Here is a 20,396-nt window from a genome sequence, read left to right on the forward strand (position 1 = left end):
TTTGGGGTCTGTGGGCCTGGCCCGGCCCCCTGGGCTACGCTGGCCCTTCAGAGTTCAGGCCGGGCCCTGTCCTACGAGGGGCCTGCGTTGTGAGGGCAGCCTGGCCCTGCTCCCAGAGCCAGTGTGAGCGAACGCCAGTGTCTGGTGCTGCCTCACTTCTGGAGGCAGCAGACCTGCTCCCGGGCATCTTGCAGGCTTGTGCTAGTGCGAGTGCAAAAGCCATCCCCCTTGCGATCGGGACAGGTGAGTACAGATGAGCCTGAGTAGAGTGAAACCCCGCCTGTAGTGCTGCATCCAGCTCTGGAGCCTCTTGTGATAGGACAAGGGGTAATAGTTTTACACTAAAAGAGGGAAGATTTAGACTAGATATAAGGAAGACATTTTTTACAATGAGTGTTGAGACACTGGCCCAGGTTGCCCAGAGAGGTGGTTAATGCTCCATCCCTGGAAACGTTTGTTCCAGGTCAGATTGTATGGAGCTCTGAGCAACCTGATCTTGTCAAAGATGTCCTGCTCATGGCAGACTACATGGTCTTTAAAGGTCCCTTCCAACCAAAATCATTCTATGATTCTGTAAGTCTCACACCTCAACTCTTTTCTCTGCATCTGCTCCATATAAAGCACTGCCACCACATAACACCACCAAGCCTGCAGTACATAGGCCCCCAATTCTGCCAAAGAGGGGAAAGGATGGCAGGTTGAGCTCAACCCTCGTGCTCAAGAGGCTTCTCCAGATCTGTAAGAATTCGTGCAAAAACATAGAACTGCTTGATCTGGTTTAAGTGGCTGTGAGGTGTGTATCACTGCTTCTTTCCCTCCCCAGAACTTGGAACTTCGAGGGGTGTTTGCAACCCACTTCCAACTGCTGACAGCTGGAGGGAGAGCAGCGAGCTGGGGTGAGTGTCAGGGCCCTTGTTCTGAACAAGTGACGAATGTTTGGCACTTTTTAACAGTTAGATCTGTTTTGTAGAACATACTGCTACAGTAATTTTTTTTTCTTCCAAATCAAAGTGCAGTAATCTGCTGTCACTGAAGGCAAGTCCAGAAAAGAAGTATGTGTTCTGGAGTGTTCGATACTGGTCACAGTTTTGTGGGGGATAAGGGGCAGATGGACTAATCTGCTACAATAGTTCCATATAGCCAACCAGGCTGAGAATGGAGGAAGTGAGAAAAGCAAATGTCCACGAAACCCACTGCAAACATTGCAATACAGCTCTGGTTTCCTGTAGCTGCTACAGGAGCTACAGTAATTTAAGAATTACTATTTAGTAATGGGGGGGACAGATGCTGGCTCTGCAAAACCACCATTAATCCATATAATTAAGAGATTGGCTCTAACCTGCTAGATAGAGTCAGAAAGAAGAGAAAAAACAATCCTCAGTTTTAGTAACAAATGAAATTGCCTGCTTTTAAAAAAGGTTTTCAGTTTTGTGAATAAATAAAACCTTGGAGGTTTTAGACTGTTGCGCAAATGTAAACAAAACATATTCAGCTAGTATTTAAGACTGTCTGCCCTTTTTCTACAGAACGCTGTGTTCTTTGCTGAAGGAGCGCTTAACTGTGTAGACATTTGCTTTCTGATACTGCTCTCTTAACTAGTAACTGGCAATGCAAAAAGGCATTACACTAGAAATTCCTGGAATTTGGGGATCTTTCCCCAAAAAGATTAAAAAAAATGCTAGCAAACCATTTATTGTACTTACGCAAAGCTGTAACCTTATTGCTATGCTGGAATGGTTTTGAGAGTCAGTGGGCAAGAAAAAGGTGGCAAAAAGATGAGCTACCTGCCACATCAGGTTATTTCTGATCCCAAGGTCTCTTACCCAGAGCGGGCGCACAAAGGCAGAATCGGTAACTCTGGGTAAACTCTTTGCCATTAAGGAGATTCTAAACTAAATTCAAACTTTTTTTTTTTTTTTTAGCACAGGGTAAAGTGCCATTTTAAAACGTTCATTTTTTAGAAGCTAGTTTATGAATCTTTTTTTTTTACTAAATAACATACCCCTTCCACACCTTCTAGCCTTCTAGCAGGTGAGATATTTAGAAGAAAATCTTCGGAGCTCAGCCTTGTCCTCACCAAATTAGGTCTTTCTGCTGGAACCGTGTGGCTGTTTCTAATGGAAGGGACGCTTAACATACAGAAATAAGGTTCTGACTGCTTTGGCAGTCAGGATGCCTCAATGTGCGTGTAATATTTATCAAGTTAATTGCTTTGCTGACTTTTTTGAATTCATAACGCTTTAAGTATAGGCTTGAGTTGTCATACTCAGCATCTTACAGGACCAAGCCTTTGTATTGCAGATTTCTTGAGGCAGAGATTGTATCTTTGTTTTTTTTAAAGTACTGTTTGCGTAGCCCTACATATACGTTTTTTTATCCACAGATATGCTGAATAATAGCATGGAGATGTTGCCAGACATCACGGGGGTTTGTTACTGGTCTTGTAAAACTGGTGTTTCCCTGAAGTGTCAGCTGGTGTCAGGCGATGGTGTGAGAATCTCAGATTTCATTTCATTTTAAAATACGGTTTTGATGTTTCAACTTGGAAAATATCAACCCTGCAGGTTAAAAAAGGCAAATAAAATGGACTCGGCATTTATTATTTATAAAATGTTTTGACTTCTGACCTTCTTGTGAGTCAGCTGAGAATTGTTGGCTAAACAGAACCCGAGGGGCGTGCGAGGAAGCAGCTCACCGAAATAGCACAAGCTGCTCAAAAAGGCGAAAAGCCCGTAACCCCCTTATTTAAAGGCACTTGGCCTGAAATGTTGGCTTTTAAAAAGACAAATGTATTGCCTGTGAGCCCTCTCCCTGCCAGCGCTGGCCAAGACCAGCCCGCGGGATGCTCTCTGACAGGAGGGCCAAAGGGTGGCCATGATGCCCCGGAGCCCAACGCCCGCGACGGTGGGGCCTGGCTGGTTCCCTGCCGCTGGAGTGAGCTCCCACGATGGCTATTGATCGCTGTGCCAGTGGCCAGGCAGCCATTAGTCCTCGCTGGGCCCACCATCTTGTGCCTGCACAATGGCTCTGGAGACGGCCCTCAGGTGCTCAGTGCCCAGAGGTTCACACGACTTACACACCTCAGGTGTTTTAAACCCCTTTAGGGCTGGTTTATTCGGGGTGTAATTAATTAAGCTGGGCAAGTTCCCCGTTTCGGGGTGCAGCGGGGGACCGGTGGGAGCCGGAGTGGGGTGGCTGTGGGTGGAAGCACCCACAGAGCTGCTGTCACAGAGTGGTTTTGGTCACGGTTCGGTTAATTATTAAACCGGTGAACAGATGTCGGGTTCGGGGAGGGGGGTAAAGCGGGAGGGACGACACCGGGGTCGCGGACACGGGGAGACCCCTCAGGCGCGGGGCGGGGCCGCGCGCGTGAAGCCGCCGCCGCAGCCGTCACCTGTTGCCGCCGCGGGGCCGCGCCGGCGTCGAAAGGGTGCGGGCGGCGTGCGCGCCCCCGCCGGCAGGGGGCGAGCGCGCGTGCGCGAGCCGGCGGCGCCGGGCGGCGTGGAGGGGCCTCATCTTCCTCCTCCACCTCCTCCTCCTCCTCCTCCTCCTCGCCCGGGGGGCGCGCGCGGCGGGAGGCGGCGCGTGCTGGCGGCAGGGGCGCGCGCGGTGCTCGGCGGCGCAGCGGGGGGATTGTTTGCGCCGCCGCTCGGGGAAGCGGGGAGCGATCCCCCCCTTCCTCCTCTTCCTCCTCTTCTTCCTCCTCCCCGCGCCCCGACGCCGCCCCCACCCCCCCAGTTTCTGCACCGGGAACCCCCCCAGCTGCCAATATTCCCGAGATCAAGCGCTACGCGGCGGCGGCGGGGCCGGCGGCGGCGCCCGGGGCGGTCGGCGGGGCCGGGGGGGACCGCAGCGAGGCCGCCGCCATGGAAGCGCTGGGACCCGGTGAGAGCCGCGGGGGCGCGGGGGGGAGCGGCGCGGGGGCCCGGCCGGCCGCGGCCTGGCGGGTGGCGGTCAGCGCCGGCCCTGTCAGGCTGCGGGCCCGGCGGGCCGTGTCAGCGGCGGGGACGGAGGCCGCGGGCCCGGCCCCGGCGGGGCAGCCCCCGCCAGCCTCGGGCGTTCGCGGCCGGGCTGGCAGCCGCCGCGGGCTGGGACGGACGGGCCGGTCCGTGCCGCAGGCCGGGCCCAGCGGGGAACCGGCAGCAGGCCGCCGGCGGCGGGGTGACACCCCAGCAGGCTCGGAGGCGCGTTGGCACCGCTGGGCGCTTTCCCTTCCCGAGCAGGCGGTCGATGAACTTTGGGAGCGGGTCTGCCCTGACAGCCCGTGCCAGGCGGGCGGCCGGGGTTTGTGCCGGGGCTGCGGTGTGAGGGACCCCCCCGGAGCGAACGGGCCGCGGGGACGGCCGGGCTCTGCCCTGGGGGGGACAGCAACAGGGCGAGGGGGGATCGTGGGGGGACTCCGCTTGTGCCTTGTGCTGTGCCGCCTGCACACCAGTCCTGCGAGCTGCACCGTAGCAGGTTGTGTTTTTGACATGAGGCCATTACTAAGAGTTTAAGGTGATGCCTTCTGAAAATAGGGGTGTTATTTTCTTTAACAAACTTGGGTTAAATATCGGTGGTATTTTGTATGTGGCATTTTCCTGCTTCTGTCTTATCCCATGATTACTCTTGTATTAAATGTCTGCAAGATGTATTTTGTGACCTAAACAGTCTGTGCATCTTACCCATCAAGTTCCAGATCAAACTATTGATAGTGTTAATTTTGGTGTGATAGGAAATGTTTATTGACACACAGGTGCAATTCCAGAAGAATCCAGATTTTAAGCCAGCGGAGGGCCGACTCGGGGAGTCTGCTCTATGTGTATATGCTGTCGCGTGTCCTCTCTAGCTTGCAACTGTAGAAGTAGATCCTCTTTTAGTTTTGTAAAACTGCTTCCTGTCTGAAGTAACTTGGTTGAGGGTGCTTAGTACACAATGGACACAGAGTAGAAGAAATTAAAAGAGTAACAGTGCATGTAACCCTAGTCAGGCTGATCAGGTAAAAATCTGGATAAAAATCAGTGTGACTTGCAGGGTGGCCTGGCTTCAAATGGGAAAACAGTTCTGAGCTTGTTGTCTGGAATCCTTTGAGAAATAACTTCAGAAAGGAGTAGATGTATGTTTTATCTCCCTGTATCAAAACCGACTGAGGTCAGCGTTGCTATGCTGTTTACAGAACTTGTCAATACCGAGAGAGGAAAATAGGTAAATATAGTTGTCATTTAATCTCTTGCAGGAGATCAGTGCCTGCACTTACTTCAGACTAATTAGCATGGGATTAATGGATCATCTCTCTAGTATCCAAATAAGCACAGCAAACTTTGATTGCCCTTGATGATACATGCTTGCCCAGACAGCTGTAGTGTTTTAAAGTAACAACTGTACCCCACAGCTGGTTTCGCTATTGCTCTGCGAGCTCCTCCTGACGGGTGGCAATTAGTCAGGGGGTGCGGAGCCAGCAATGTGTGGCGTGGGACGTCTGTGGCCCAGCAGCCACCCCGCTGCTGCAACTTCGGGAGCTGACGTGTCGAGTGGGCTAGGGCTGCTTGCATGCTCTAAGTGTTACTTCTGCCTAAAAATACTTCAAGGTTACTGTCCTCAGACCGGTAATTTTAATTGGTAATGTAGTAGCCATTGGATGGCTTACAAACCCAGTGTAGAAGGCTCCTTGGCTTAGTTTAGGATTGTGTTAAAGTTTATTGCTGCACCCTGAAGTGTACCCAAATAGGAGTTTCATCCTCCCACAGCTGATCTGCCTCTTTTCTCTCCTGGTATAAACTGTGAGTCTTTGACTTAAATGGATACTGGCAGGTTGACACAGTTTTATGATACTAAATTTCCTCTAAGTTTTATGATTGGTTTACTATTGCATTCTTGTATTGTAATATTTATTTTCCCCTCTCCTTTGCTACTCTACAACAGAGGGAAGAAGCTTTGATTGCACTAAGCATTGGCAAATACAGACAAAATCCATGAAAATATACTAATTCAGTTTGCTTTGTGTGCAGTGTCAATTGAGGCAGTGACAGATTTTAAAAAAAAAAGGTCTGTTTAATCTTGTTAACATGGTATCTCAGATCTTAACACGTTGAGGAAGTTAACTAAAGACTTAACTAGTAACTAGCTTGCGTGTGAGTACTTTTTCATGCCTCTAGTAATTTCCTTTCTAGAACTGTTCCTGAAGTCCTTACTTTTGTCCAAATAAATTATCTTCCCCACATCTGTTAGGAGTCTATACCTGACTTTATGCTTTCTCCCTTACTCTTCTTTTTAGAAGAAAGCCTAAACCTTTCCTCACTCCTTTCCTTGTGTTGGAATTTTAAATTGGCCGAAATTTGCTGTAGGGGAAAAGTATTTCACTATTAACAAAAGCGATCTGTTTGTGATGTAAAGGAAATGACAAAACTGTTTTAGCTTAGATCCAATGTGGAAATATGCTTTTAATTTAGTTTAGAATAAAAATATCCCTTACCCATTTCCAGATAATATCAATTTTCAGATAAAAATTAGGGACGTATGTCCTAAGTATGCAAGGAGTGACGATCATTAACATCTGGACTTTATAGTGGAGGGAAAAAAAAAGAAAAAAAAAATGTGTCTTGTGTGGCTATTGGCTAGTTCTAGAAATGGTGGCAGGAATATATTTATCTTTATGTTATATAAAAATGCTTAATATGTAAATGGTTGCATTCCATCTCAGGACTATGTCAAGTTCATAACCACAGTCATGAATAAATGTCACTAAAATTTTGAGGATGAATTATGGCACTAACCTATATATGCTTTAGGGAACACATTTTTTACCTGGAAGTTCTGAGCAGCTGGGAGGCTGCGAGCCACTTGGAACACCTCCATTTGCAACCTCAGAAAGCTACTTAAGATTTCTTTCTGCCCTGTCAGAAAGATGTTTCAGCTAAAGTACACCTGAAATGATACTGCACTGAATGATCAATTACATCTCATGCATATTTATTTGACTTCCCTAGGGCCCCCAGCAAGCCTTTTCCAGCCGCCCCGTCGGCCAGGCCTGGGAACTGTTGGGAAACCCATCCGCCTCCTGGCCAATCACTTTCAGGTTCAGATCCCCAAGATTGATGTTTATCACTATGATGTAGATATCAAACCAGAAAAACGCCCCCGAAGAGTGAACAGGTATGAGTTGTTTAATAAAAAAAATTAAACAGTGTCTATGTCTCAATTGAAGAAAACTGTACAACCTGGAAATTCTTCATCTGCTAAAGGCCAGTTTCTGTTCGTACCGTGGTTAGCACTTGCTTTTCAGTGAACTGTAATATAATATTCTCCTTATTTTTATTAAGGTGTTTTGCAATTGACCTGTAATCTGGAAGGCTCTAGGAAATGTACTAAGCATTGAACTACAGTTGGTTTTATTTTCCGGTCTACAAGTGAATGTCCCTGATAATTGTTCCACACTCTATTACACAAGCATGTGTTAGCAGCTGAGGGGAGGGAATTCAGCTTGTGGATTGATGCTAATCTTTTAGGGTCCACACATGGATGCTTTGCCAGTAGAATCAATCCACAGAGCACCCCCACCCACCTCAAGGCAGATGTTTGCTCCTGCGTTTGAACAGCTCTCCAGATTCCACTGCCCGTGTCTCTGCTGACAGTACGGGTACCTGCCTCGTGTGTAGACACCTGTATGCTGAAACTTCGCTCTCTTAATCTGGAAGTGACTTTTAAAACTCCTGGTGTTGACTTGGGTACCCTCTAGTGCACTCCTGTTTCTGCTGTCTTGCTTATTTAAGAAAATGGGGAAAAAGGAATACATAAACATATAAACTATCCAAGACTGTTGTTGGATTTTTGTGTTCTTCAACCTAACTCACTAACTTCCTCTGTAGAGAGGTGGTGGACACTATGGTGAGACACTTTAAGATGCAGATATTTGGGGATCGGCAGCCTGGGTACGATGGGAAACGCAACATGTATACTGCACACCCGTTACCTATTGGCCGGGATAGAGTAAGTGTTACTATAAGCAATTTTAAGTTTTTGTGGGAAAACTGTTACAGTGTTGTTTGAAAAGTATTCTTTTATTGACATAAACCCAAACTGCCGTCACCCATATTAGTATAGTCTTGGAAGTGACAGGCAGTGCCAGTCAGGGATCTCTAGGAATTTATTGGTGTTCTTTTGAACTTTGTCGTCTTTGGATTTCTGATTCCCGGCTCTTTAGTTGGAGAATTTGTCAGTGATAGTGTGAATTAGTATGTTGTGCTCTTTCAGCTGTAGGGGAAAAGTATTTCACTATTAACAAAAGTAGACTTTTTATTTTTTTTCACCCTGATGGAAACTTCCTTTTTCTCTGTTCTAACCCTTGTTCTGGTTGCTAAGTGCTAAAGTAGTTGTAGATGACAAAATATACTGTTTTGGTTTGGCTGCGCTGTTGAGGTACGTCCTCCTGTTCCATAAGAACGTGTGGCGTAAGTACCGGCAACAACGAGATCAGCTGCACTGGCCCTGTGTGTTCTGGGCCGTGCTGCCAGCACCCTGGCTCTAACGGATCGCAGTCTGCGTTAACAGGTCCTGATACACAACTTAACCTGTCTGCTCTTCTCCCCGGGGATCTGGTTCTTGCTGGTACGGTGCCACGAGGAACACATAAAATGAGTTCACACTTATGCTTGGGGCTGATAGTGTGTGAGAATAATCATAGAATCATTAAATAGTTTGGGTTGGAACAAACCTTTAAGGGTCATCCAGTCCAATCCCCCTGTAGTGATCTCAAGTACTGTGCTAGAACTCTGAGACTTGTGTTTCCCAGTGAGCCTTCTTTTTGACCCAAAGGGTTGGTTTTGCCTTATGTTTGGTTCACAAGACATCTTGCTATTAATCGTCTGACATAAAAAAAAAAAAAAAAAAAAAAAAAAAAGACTCACAGTTCTCCAGAGCTTTGATGTCACCATACTAATTACTACTTAAAATTTACACTTAAAGATACCTCACTGCGGTTTCTCAGATGAATAAATTACAAGCTTTCAAGATCTTAAGGAAACCAATTGTAATATTTCAAGAGAATTACACAAACTAATCGTCAGAAATACAGATTCAGAGGTTACCTAGGAGAAAAACTTAAGGTTGCTTAGTGTTGTGATAGTCTGCAATCCATTACAAAAGCTTGTGCTTAATTCTGTTCTGACTCTTGTCAGGTGGACATGGAGGTGACACTTCCAGGAGAGGGGAAGGACCAGACATTCAAAGTGTCCATTCAGTGGGTGTCAGTCGTCAGCCTTCAGTTGCTGCTGGAAGCTCTGGCTGGGCACTTGAATGAAGTACCTGAAGATTCTGTACAGGCGCTTGACGTAATCACACGGCACCTTCCCTCCATGAGGTGAGTGCTTTGGGTGCCTTCCTGACTGCCTTAATCTTATCTCTGTCCTAACGTTTGTATTAGTTATTACTTGCTGCTATTATACTGCTTTTACACGTTCCTGCAGTAGAAGGGATGAGGGATGCAGTTGTGTAATTCAATGCCTGCCTTACAAATTTGCACTAGAATAGGGAAATCTGATCTGAACTCAGGACTTGTATCTGCTGGTCATGTTTCTAATAGGAATTTGTCGTAGCCTTTCCAGCTGCGCTGTCGGTAAAGGCTTTGTGTGCTTGCCATAAGTTCTAACGTACTGTACAAATTTACCATAATTTTAAACACTATAGGCATGAATCGAACAAGATGTATCAGAAAAGAATGAACAAAGTGTTAATTTTCTGATTTTTTTTTTTTCAGGTACACTCCTGTGGGTCGCTCCTTTTTCTCCCCTCCTGAAGGTTATTACCACCCCCTGGGAGGCGGCAGGGAGGTCTGGTTCGGTTTCCACCAGTCGGTCAGGCCTGCCATGTGGAACATGATGCTCAACATTGATGGTATGTGGGAAATTCTGTCTCGCTAATGTAACGGAGTTCTTGCTGCTTCTAAATTAAATGTCCTCTTTTTTTTATCTTAGTGTCAGCAACTGCTTTCTATCGTGCCCAGCCTATCATTGAGTTCATGTGCGAGGTCTTGGACATTCAGAACATCAACGAGCAAACCAAGCCTCTTACGGACTCCCAGCGTGTCAAATTTACCAAAGAAATCAGAGGTAAAGGCTTGTTCTAAAGCTGCTGCAACAAAATACTGGAAACAGGCTCGCATTACGTTGTAATGAAAATTTGCAAGGCATTGGGAAGCTGGTGTGTTCCTTTTTGCCCTCATTTTTCTCAACGGTGACACCTATGCCTCAATTTATTTAGATGACTTTTGTGTTGGGTTTTCAGGTCTAAAAGTAGAGGTTACCCATTGTGGCCAGATGAAGAGAAAATATCGAGTTTGCAACGTTACTCGGCGACCAGCCAGTCATCAGACGTATGTATACAAGCACTTTCTGACCATTTTTAAAATCCTGAACCCATTAGATATACTAGGTACATTGTTTATGCAAGAATAGTTGGTTCTGGAGGTGAAGCAGCTGTGTCGCTTTACAAGCATGTTTAGTCTTAGTGGAGTAGAGAAATAGTGTGGGTTTAGACCACTGCTTTATTTCCTTCAACAGAGGAAAATTGAAGCTATATCCTGACTTCTTAAATACAGTTATCAAAGGCTATAATTTTTAAAATAGCTATGAAAAATTCAGTATATAAAATCTTTTCATAAAGAAGAGATACAGTAGCTAAGGAAAATAAATGTTTTTCCATACCATTTTTTTCCTTAAAAAAAAGAAATCTTGAAAAGTCTAACCAGAACAAATGTCCTTTATAGGTTTCCTCTGCAGCTGGAAAATGGGCAGGCTATGGAGTGTACAGTAGCTCAGTATTTTAAACAGAAGTACAGTCTGCAGCTAAAATATCCTCACCTTCCCTGTCTCCAAGTAGGACAGGAACAGAAACACACATACTTACCGCTTGAGGTAAGAATCTCGCTTTCTCTTGCATTGCGGTGGCTCCTCTGTGGAACGGTACCAGGCTGCCTCTCGCTGTTCCTGTGCAGGTGTGTAACATCGTGGCAGGCCAGAGATGTATCAAGAAGCTCACGGACAATCAGACCTCGACGATGATAAAAGCAACTGCAAGATCTGCACCGGATCGACAGGAAGAAATCAGCAGACTAGTAAGTGTTTTTTCCAGCTAAACAGTTGGCATTTGTCACTTCTTACGGCTCTTCCAGAAGCATTGTAGCATATGTAATGATAAACAGAATGACCAAGAACTGCAGAAGTTAAAAAATCTGACTTCTTTAAAACAAATCCTTTGAAATAGAAAGCCTGTTCATGGCAAAGAGGACAGAGCCACCTGAAGCATTCGGTCTAGTTACATACTTTCCTTGTCACCAGGTGAAAAGTAACAGTATGGTTGGTGGACCTGACCCATATCTGAAGGAGTTTGGAATTGTTGTCCATAATGAGATGACGGAGTTGACAGGCAGAGTTCTGCCAGCACCAATGCTGCAATATGGAGGCAGGGTGAGTTTTCCATGTCTTGTACAATACCTTGTCCTGAGGTTATTTAAATTCATTAAGTGTTCTCTATATCTTCTCATAAGGCTTCCTTTGTATGAGCGCTGTGTTCGGCTATAGTCAAAACAAAGCAGCATTTTATTTTTAATTTGCCTTTGGATTTTTATCTAGAACAAGACTGTGGCCACACCAAACCAAGGTGTGTGGGACATGAGAGGGAAACAGTTCTATGCTGGCATTGAGATTAAAGTTTGGGCTGTTGCCTGTTTTGCTCCTCAAAAACAATGCAGGGAAGACTTACTAAAGTAAGTATTTTCCTCTTTATTCAGGAAACTTATTTCAAGGTTTATTTTCCTCCTATTTCTGAAAGGCGTTATGCAGTATAAGTTGATTTTAATGCATCGAACAGTAAAAAGAGGAAATGACCGTTCTGCAGTGCCTTAAATATTTACAATTTGGGAGGAGACTATGACAAAGTTCATAACCTAATTGGCCAGCTAGGAAGGCATTAATTCCCTTACCACTGAGGCTGCGTTTCCTGCTCTGGAGACTGCATTCTGCTTGTATTCTGTTGTTTTTACAAATTGTTCATTCTAAAACAGGAACTATTTTTTTTCTTAAACTTTTCTGCCTCCCAGGCAACACACCCCGCGTTTTTTCCCCTGTCCTTCAAATTACTCTACAGAATCCTAAAGATAGAGGTGGTGTGAACCACTGAAATGTTTGGCAAAAATCATAGCTGCAGTAATGCTCAGATAAGTTTGATGGAGGAGTAAAAATCTACCAGAGCATCAGCATTAGTTTGGGAATCTGCCTCAGTGTTCAACTCGAATGTATGTTTGTTTCCCCAAGACTTCTAAGATTGCAGAAACAGAGGCTTATGAAACCTCCTCAGACAGGATTAGAATCCTCTTAGTGAGTTTCTTAGAGTGATAGAATTGTTAAAAAATCATTACTGTAGTGTCAAATTGGAAGCGCTGTGAAATAGCGGAAATAGCTTATATCTTGTTGATTAAATTAATAGCAAAGTGAAACATAGTGAAAAAGCCAGGACAAATCCATTTATATTTCATTTACAGGAGTTTTACTGACCAGCTGCGCAAGATCTCAAAGGATGCAGGGATGCCCATCCAAGGCCAGCCCTGCTTCTGCAAGTACGCCCAGGGCGCAGACAGCGTGGAGCCCATGTTTAAACACTTAAAACTGACTTACGTTGGTCTGCAGCTGATTGTGGTGATTCTACCCGGAAAGACGCCCGTGTACGGTATGGAGAAGAGGCTGTCAAGTGTTAAATAGTTGTGTGGCAAGTGGGCATCTTACTGTGCACTCCCATGGTAGGAAGCAGGCAGAGCAGGCAATATGTTCCATTTAAAAGGTGTTTATGAAAATGGGTTTGCCAGACCTGATTGGAGTACTTGTATATTACCAAAGAGTGAACTGAACCTTTGTTGGTGAACTTTTAAGGATATGAATTACGATAACATTTTGAGGGCGGGGGGAAGAGAAAGCAGATGGAACTACTGACCGTTTAGGTCATTGGAACCACTAACTTCTTTTTCTGTCACAGCTGAAGTGAAGCGGGTTGGTGACACTCTCCTAGGAATGGCCACTCAGTGCGTTCAGGTAAAGAATGTGGTAAAAACCTCACCACAAACGCTGTCCAACCTGTGTCTGAAGATAAATGCAAAGCTTGGAGGAATCAACAATGTGCTTGTACCTCATCAAAGGTGAGATTAAATCTAAAGCTTTCCTTGAAGTCTGGATTGTCAAGCAAGACAGTGTCATTTGGTTTTGTCTGCTAAAATGATACACTACGTGCTTTAGAAACACTCCCAGTCTGAAGTGGACAGAGAAGGATACTTACACATTCAGACTCTGCCTAGTGTAAGCCCTGTGCCGAGGCTCATCTCTAGTGTTAGAGCCATCCAGTAGTGCATGTGAAAACAAGCTCTCAAAGGCTTTTTTTTTTTCCCCCCATATCTCTTTTTCCTGCCTTTCATAAAATCATAGAATCATAGGCTTGGAAGGGACCTCTGGAGATCATCTAGTCCAACCCCCCTGCCAGAGCAGGGTCACCTTAGAGCAGATTGCGCAGGAACGCGTCCTTTGGGTTCACTCTTCCTCTTGCCACAAGCATACTGTATTTCAGTCCAAATTGAAAGAAAAGGAGTAAGGAAGAGTGACTTGTGATAAATGCTCATAACTTTATCTGACTTCAGTCCTTTCCTTTTCACTTTCTGTTCTCTCTGGACTGCAAGAGTTTGAGGCAGAGAAACTTTGTCCTTAAAGATTCTGGTGGGTTTTAGTTCTGTTGAATGGTTTTGGATATACCTTCCTTGGTTGTAATTTTTTGTCCTTCCTCACCCCCCTTCTTTGTATTACTGTTGTTAATATTTATTACTTAATAAATCTTAATCATATTAAACAGGCCCTCAGTGTTCCAGCAGCCAGTGATCTTTTTGGGAGCAGATGTCACTCACCCTCCTGCTGGGGATGGGAAGAAGCCGTCCATCGCTGCCGTGGTGGGCAGCATGGATGGGCACCCGAGCCGGTACTGCGCAACGGTGCGCGTCCAGACCTCCCGCCAAGAGACCTCCCAGGAGCTGCTCTACAGTCAGGAGGTGATCCAGGACCTGACTAACATGGTGCGAGAATTATTGATCCAGTTTTACAAATCCACTCGTTTCAAGCCCACAAGGATCATTTACTACAGAGGGGGAGTATCAGAAGGGCAGATGAAGCAGGTATTGTCTAATGATTTCTTGTTGCTTGTGAAAAGGGATTGGCCTTGAAAAATATATATATATTTAAGTGGATTGCATTTGCTAAGGGGACAACTAACAGTTTCATTGAGTTTTCCTGGGCAAGCACAATGTACAGTTATCCTGTCTGATTGTGTTCCTCATGAAGTGGCATTTGTACAGGGGAAAAAAATGAAAGTAATATTATATGTACTGAATTCAGCACCTAATAGTGAAATCTTCTACTTCTAGGTAGCTTGGCCTGAACTGATAGCAATCCGGAAGGCCTGTATTAGTTTGGAAGAAGATTATAGACCAGGAATAACCTACATTGTTGTGCAGAAAAGGCATCACACCAGACTATTCTGTGCTGACAAAACTGAAAGGGCAAGTAATGTTGACTCCGTAAGAAGGAGGTGATGGCAACAGGAAAGTAAGATTGTTTGGTTAAGTGGGGTGGAATCCATCTCGCCCACTAAAACGGAATTAACCTGCACGAGCAGTAGCAGTTCTGTGCAGTAACATGCTTTCTCTACCAAAATAACCAGTTCCTCCCCTTTTTTATTGCTCTAGATCAAGCGGTCAGATGGAACAGCTTGTTCCGAGCCCCTTTTGGAGTGGGCGTACTCTATATCCCTGTATTTGTGTATCTGGAGCTGTAGCCTGGGTTTTTATAGTCTGGGATTCCTGACTATAAACTGAACTGGCTGTTCAGCTTGTTGCCTGTTCTGTCTCCACATGCATCTGGAAGAGTTGCCTATGGCACAAATCCACAAGCCGACTAAAGAACCTTCTTTAGGAAAGTTCTTGATCTTGGATTTGCTGAAAAAATACAGATCTCTGGGGTGTGAGTGCATACAAGGGTATGAAATAAATTTATTACAGAAAGCCTGCATTTTCAGATCCTGAATTACTTGTGTAGGCTTTATCCCACTCTGCAATTTTAATGGTACTGGCAAGTATTTTATTTTTCTCTGATGACACACCAATTGGATTTGGTGAAGTTTCTAAAAATGGACTCACAGAGAACATTTTCATTCCTCCTATGTAAATGACCTTGATATTTTTCCACCTTCTTGAGCAGTAAATTCTCAAACAGCTTTGAGTGGAGCCTACCTTAGGAGGTATTTTTGGGTCACTTCCAAAAAAAACCCATGGGCTAATAATAAACTTTCCTCAATAGGTGGGTAAGAGCGGCAACGTACCAGCAGGCACGACTGTGGACAGCACGATCACGCATCCTTCTGAATTTGACTTTTACCTCTGTAGCCATGCGGGAATTCAGGTAACATTTCAGCTCTGCTGTGCCCAGGCTGTGGCACTAAATCCTTGTGGTTGTCCTGATGAGTCCCGTTGCTTCTGTTTACAGCTTGGCAGACTTACAGTCACGTCAGTTCGGTGCCGTTGGGCACTTACTCTTCAGTGCACTGGTGGGAGGCACAACCTGCCGGTACCACCTCTGTCTTAGTTGATGCTCTCCAGCTGACCGCTCGTCTGTTCTCCCCAGGGAACCAGCCGGCCCTCCCACTACCAGGTCTTGTGGGATGACAACTGTTTTACTGCAGACGAACTCCAGCTGTTGACGTACCAGCTGTGTCACACGTATGTCCGGTGTACGCGATCGGTCTCTATTCCAGCTCCTGCATACTATGCCAGGCTGGTCGCGTTTAGGGCCAGGTACCATCTTGTGGACAAGGATCACGACAGGTAAGGAACTGCACCTCGTCATCTCGGTAGCCGGATAACAGACCTGAATTATACGCTGCTTGGCGCAGTTGTTCATGGTTCTGTGTGTGTGTGTCTGCGTTCTTGCAGTGCCGAAGGCAGCCACGTGTCAGGACAGAGCAACGGCCGTGATCCGCAGGCTCTGGCAAAGGCAGTGCAGATCCACCACGATACTCAGCATACCATGTATTTTGCTTGAGAGCATCTGGGCAGATGAGGCAAAACCAACAACCCATGCAGTCCTGAAGTGTTTGGAATGCCGACTGCTATAGCTCGGGCCCAGCTGCCTCCAGCCTGCCCACTACCAGCAGCTCTGAACAGTCGCACTGAATCTGTACTTCACAGCAACGTCTGATGCACCAACACAATTGAGCCATTTGTTTCATTATTTTATGTAATAGAAATTCATAGACTGTCTTTTCTGATGCATTGGACTGAATTTTTACCTCAAAGCGCAAAAGGCCGATCATCCTAAAATTTTTAAAGGACTTGGCACGAAAGGTTTCTATTGAATATTTTGCTAGCTATCGTTTTTAAGTTATCTCCTCATCCCATTAGTTTATCATGACGACTGATTCCCCGTCTCCATGCGCTGCTTAGTGAGTATGCATATTATGGCAAAATGTTTTACTCCAGTTAAATGTAATTGTTCTATTGTGTGGGGCCATAGATTTTTTAATGGAGATTTTAGACTTCACTACTGTAAATGCCTTTTAACAAACATAACTTTCACAGGTATTGCAGTTTTTTGTCAGTTTTACTGATTATCTTTTTAATCTCTGCAGACTTCGGCTGCAAAGCAATTGCACTATACTGCGAGTTCAAATAGGTGGTTCTTGTTCTGTGAATGTGTAATATAACCAGATAGTGATGCCTGTCAGTAGATTTTAATTATAATGGTTACAAATAATACTGCCATGGTATCGTAACAAGTACTGAACCATCATTTCCCCCCTCTAAAAATTATAAAAACAAAAAAAAATTAGCTTTTAGGTATTTTGCAGACTTTTACAAAAGTGCCCACTTTATGCTGCTGTGTGGTTTGATAAATCTAAGTGATTTTAAAACTTTTTTCTCATAGAAGGTTTAACTTTGGCAATAAATATTTGTTTTTTAAGCCCCCCCTAACAGTGTAATTTTCTAGCTGAGGATTGTGCATGAGTTTAACCAACATTCTCGTGTCGTTTTCTGAACACACAATTTGGCAGTTTCTGAAACTAATTAGAAAAGACGCACTTCCATGCTTTTTTTAAGAATTATTTTTAACTGTTTTATATTCACTGTTGGTGTCCTGTCTACAACATTTTTTATAAGCTTGGAAACTGGGTGTTACGTGTAGGAAAGGCTTGCCAACCTGTACAGTCTGAATGGACTGTGTGACAGGCAACCTAAGGACTTGTACCAGCATTTTAACCTCTTTTTCCCTGGGAATCTGGGTTGCGCACACAACTGCATCCAACAGCATGTTTAACCAATCTAAGTCTCATAATCTGATTCTGTCCCAGCCTAGAAATTAGGGTTTTTTAATCTGCTTGGCTTTTTTCAACTGCAGTGTGTGATAAAGAAGAGGGGCTTGGTTTCACTGAATGCTCTTGGAATCCAGGAACAGGGTAGGTTAAGACTAGGTTCCTCCTGGTGTTAGCATGAGTTAGCGCAGATGAAAAGCTTATTCCTAAACTGAGTAGAGCCAACAGCACTACTTTGATAACAGAACTTTGCGAAGTCCAAGAATTGCACTGTGGTCTCTGATGCTCGGGTGGGGTTTGCTGCTAAGTTGTCTGCTGTTCCAAAGCTTAGGAACCAGCCCCCTCAAAATTTCAGCAATAGGAAATGCTGTTTCCTTCAGTCTTTAAGCTTGTAAATACATTAAAGTTTACATTTCTAAATGCTGGTTTTTTTCGGTTGTACCAGAGTACACTGAACTAAGTCTTCAAACAGTTTTATAACCTTCTTTCAAGTAGTATGTCTCATTAAATTAAGTTTAAACTTTTTTTTCTGTTGAAAATGAGACTGAAGTGAACTCTGCTCCTGGCACGTACTGTGGACAGGTTCGGATTGAAAAAAAAAAAAGTTCTTTTTAGTTTTTTTTTTGAATTTTTTTTAAAGAATACCTCACTTGTGTAATAAAATCAGGACATGTGGGTGGGAGACTGACCGCTGCTTCAGCTAGATGGCTGCTTTTCTCAGTACTCGTTCAGGGAGAATACAAAAATCCCCTTTTTAGAATGAACTCTGACTGACCCAACACACATGGAGAACTTTGGCACCTTGAAAAAAGACTGAGCACCCTTTTTTAGGTTATAGGATCAAAGATCGCTATTTTGAGTTTGTGCACTAGCCGAGAATGTGACTGGTTTAATCAAGGGTGCATAAGAAATACTTAATTTTATCACCAGTTAGTTAGTTGTTCAGTGCCAAGCACTCCTAGTTCAGATTGAGTGAAGCGAGAGCCTCTCCTTTGTTTGCCTGTGACCGGACGGAGTATTTAACCTCAGACTGTGCAGAGTGAGACCTCGGCTGGCCCTGGGACGCAGGGTGAGATCTGCGACTCCATCTCCGGCTAAAACGCCGGTGACAGTGCAGTGCTGCAGCTTCGGGAGGGGAGCGCTGAGGCTCAGCGCCGGGAGAGGTCAGGGTCTGGGCAGCGCTGTCCTCTCCGGGTCTGATCCCAGCCCCGAGGTCGGGCTGGAGGGTCCGGATGAACCCCTTGGGACTGACCGAATCGTTATGCATGTGTCAATCAATGGGAAGATGTGCATTCTGTAGATGTAGTTCTTAGGGTGTTTTGGGTTTGTTTTTGGTTTTGGGTTGTTTTTTGGTTTTTTTATAAATAAAGCCTGTTGGCCACTGTTTAGCTATGTGGTGTGAAAGATTTTAAATGTAGCAAAGTTTAAAGAGTTGGGGAAGGGGGTGGTTGACATTTAAAAAAAAAAAAAAAAAAAAAGGCAGAAATCCCATTTTCAACCCAGTTCTGCTTGCTTTGTGAACAGCTGAATTCTGAACAAGCTCTGGCAATCAGTAGTTAGCCTGTCTCGACCATTTGAACAGCCTGGCTTACGTGTTCTTGTTGTGAGCACCACAGTTCTGTGTCGTGCCTGTAGCTGCATCCAAAGGGCGCAAGCGGTGGCCGTGTCCAGGCAAACAAGCCCCTTCCCGTGGCGCGTCTCATCCCCACACCCGCCTCGGAGCTGCCCAACCGCAGCTTCGCCCAGCCCTGGGGAAGGGCGCCCCTGTTCAGATCCAGTGTTTGACAAAACCTACCCCCGAACTACCTTCGTGGATGTGCTGTAGGATTTTTCTTGCTCAATAGCAAGGGAGTAACTCTGCTTTCATTTTTGGAAGGCAGGGTTCGGAGGGCATTGTATCAATACTGTCTCGACTACAAGGTTTTTTCCTTGTGCACTGGAGGAAAGATCTTGTAATATCACTTACAGATTTTCTTATACCTTGCTATTGACATTTTCATATTTCTATGTCTAGAGGCTGAAACTTCAGTGTAAAATGTTTGCATTTGTTCATTTTGACTTATGATGTAATTTTTGTTTCTCTATTGTTAGACTTGTAATGTTTAAAACTGTATTTTATTAACTTTGGACTGGATGTATGTCTATAGCAATACGAGGTACTCTTTCTAAACTGTTATGGGTGGGTTAGCAGCCCCATGTTGCGATAAGATGCTGGTCGTGTACAACTTGCAATGTATTTTTTTTTTTTTTTAGCCTGCAGGGATATTTTGTGTTCATGTGTCCAAAAATAATAATAATAATAAAAAAAATACTGGCATTCTTGTGCCAAATGTTCTGTTTTTCCTTGTTGATGTCTAATAAATGCAATGTACAGAGTGAGCAACCGCTACTGTTGCCTGTAAACAAATGTCTTAAATAATTTAACTTCTAATTAAAACTTGTACACAATGTGTAACCTGTGGAACTCATTGCCACAACATACTTATTTCTGACCTGGTAGGATTTAGAAATTGATGGAAATATACGCGGGTAACATCCGTAGTGACACTGAAAGGAGGCCTTACACTGCCCGTGGACGGAGCCTGTGCCCACCATGGGGGAGATATTCAGAACAGGTGGGTTTTTTTAACCTTCTCAGAAATTATCTAGCAATGTCTAAAGAAAATATGGTGTCAGCAGACTCTGTATCTACCTCGAGAAGTGGTTCTATAGTAGAGAGTCACAAATTAATAAATGGAGGAGGTCTTTGCTTCTCTTATTTCAGGTGACGGTTTCTTTCCTCAGACAACTGTACTTCACTAAAAATACTACAGAAAGGGCAGAAAAAGCTTTTGGACAAAGCCAAAACCTGACAGCACTAAATGAAATTGGGATATGTGATGGTTTAAAATAACCTGCGTCTTCAGCAGACCCCTGCTCTGGGCTTTAATTCTTTTTGCAGTAGAGATCCTGCAGGTTTGGGAACTGGGATTGTTCTGCCTCAGGCTAAACCCAGAAGTGGTGTGGAACTTTATCCCAGCGCCTTCCTAAAA

General features: G+C 44.7%; 1 protein-coding gene across 3 annotated transcripts; it reads left to right on the forward strand.

The window, feature by feature from the left end:
* The first annotated feature begins 100 nt into the window (after nucleotides 1-100).
* On the forward strand, nucleotides 101-20,092 carry AGO4 (argonaute RISC component 4). 3 transcript variants are annotated; one of them, XM_054223647.1, is made up of 19 exons: nucleotides 101-243; nucleotides 824-896; nucleotides 6,966-7,131; nucleotides 7,845-7,965; nucleotides 9,153-9,334; nucleotides 9,731-9,867; nucleotides 9,948-10,082; nucleotides 10,258-10,345; nucleotides 10,739-10,886; nucleotides 10,967-11,086; nucleotides 11,310-11,438; nucleotides 11,604-11,737; nucleotides 12,512-12,696; nucleotides 13,000-13,159; nucleotides 13,861-14,176; nucleotides 14,426-14,560; nucleotides 15,357-15,458; nucleotides 15,681-15,880; nucleotides 15,989-20,090. In XM_054223647.1, the coding sequence occupies exons 4-19, from the start codon at nucleotides 7,861-7,863 to the stop codon at nucleotides 16,095-16,097; spliced, it is 2,385 nt and encodes a 794-aa protein (XP_054079622.1). In that variant the 5' UTR covers nucleotides 101-243; nucleotides 824-896; nucleotides 6,966-7,131; nucleotides 7,845-7,860; the 3' UTR covers nucleotides 16,098-20,090. The 3 variants fall into 3 exon arrangements, with proteins under 3 accessions (XP_054079622.1, XP_054079621.1, XP_054079620.1); XM_054223645.1 differs by lacking the exons at nucleotides 101-243; nucleotides 824-896 and adding an exon at nucleotides 3,505-3,885 and having other exon boundaries at nucleotides 15,989-20,092; XM_054223646.1 differs by lacking the exons at nucleotides 101-243; nucleotides 824-896; nucleotides 15,989-20,090 and adding an exon at nucleotides 3,504-3,885 and having other exon boundaries at nucleotides 15,681-15,884.
* The last annotated feature ends 304 nt before the right edge of the window (nucleotides 20,093-20,396 follow it).

This window comes from Rissa tridactyla, chromosome 18 (genome assembly GCF_028500815.1).
Source record: "Rissa tridactyla isolate bRisTri1 chromosome 18, bRisTri1.patW.cur.20221130, whole genome shotgun sequence".
NCBI classification, from domain to species: domain Eukaryota; kingdom Metazoa; phylum Chordata; class Aves; order Charadriiformes; family Laridae; genus Rissa; species Rissa tridactyla.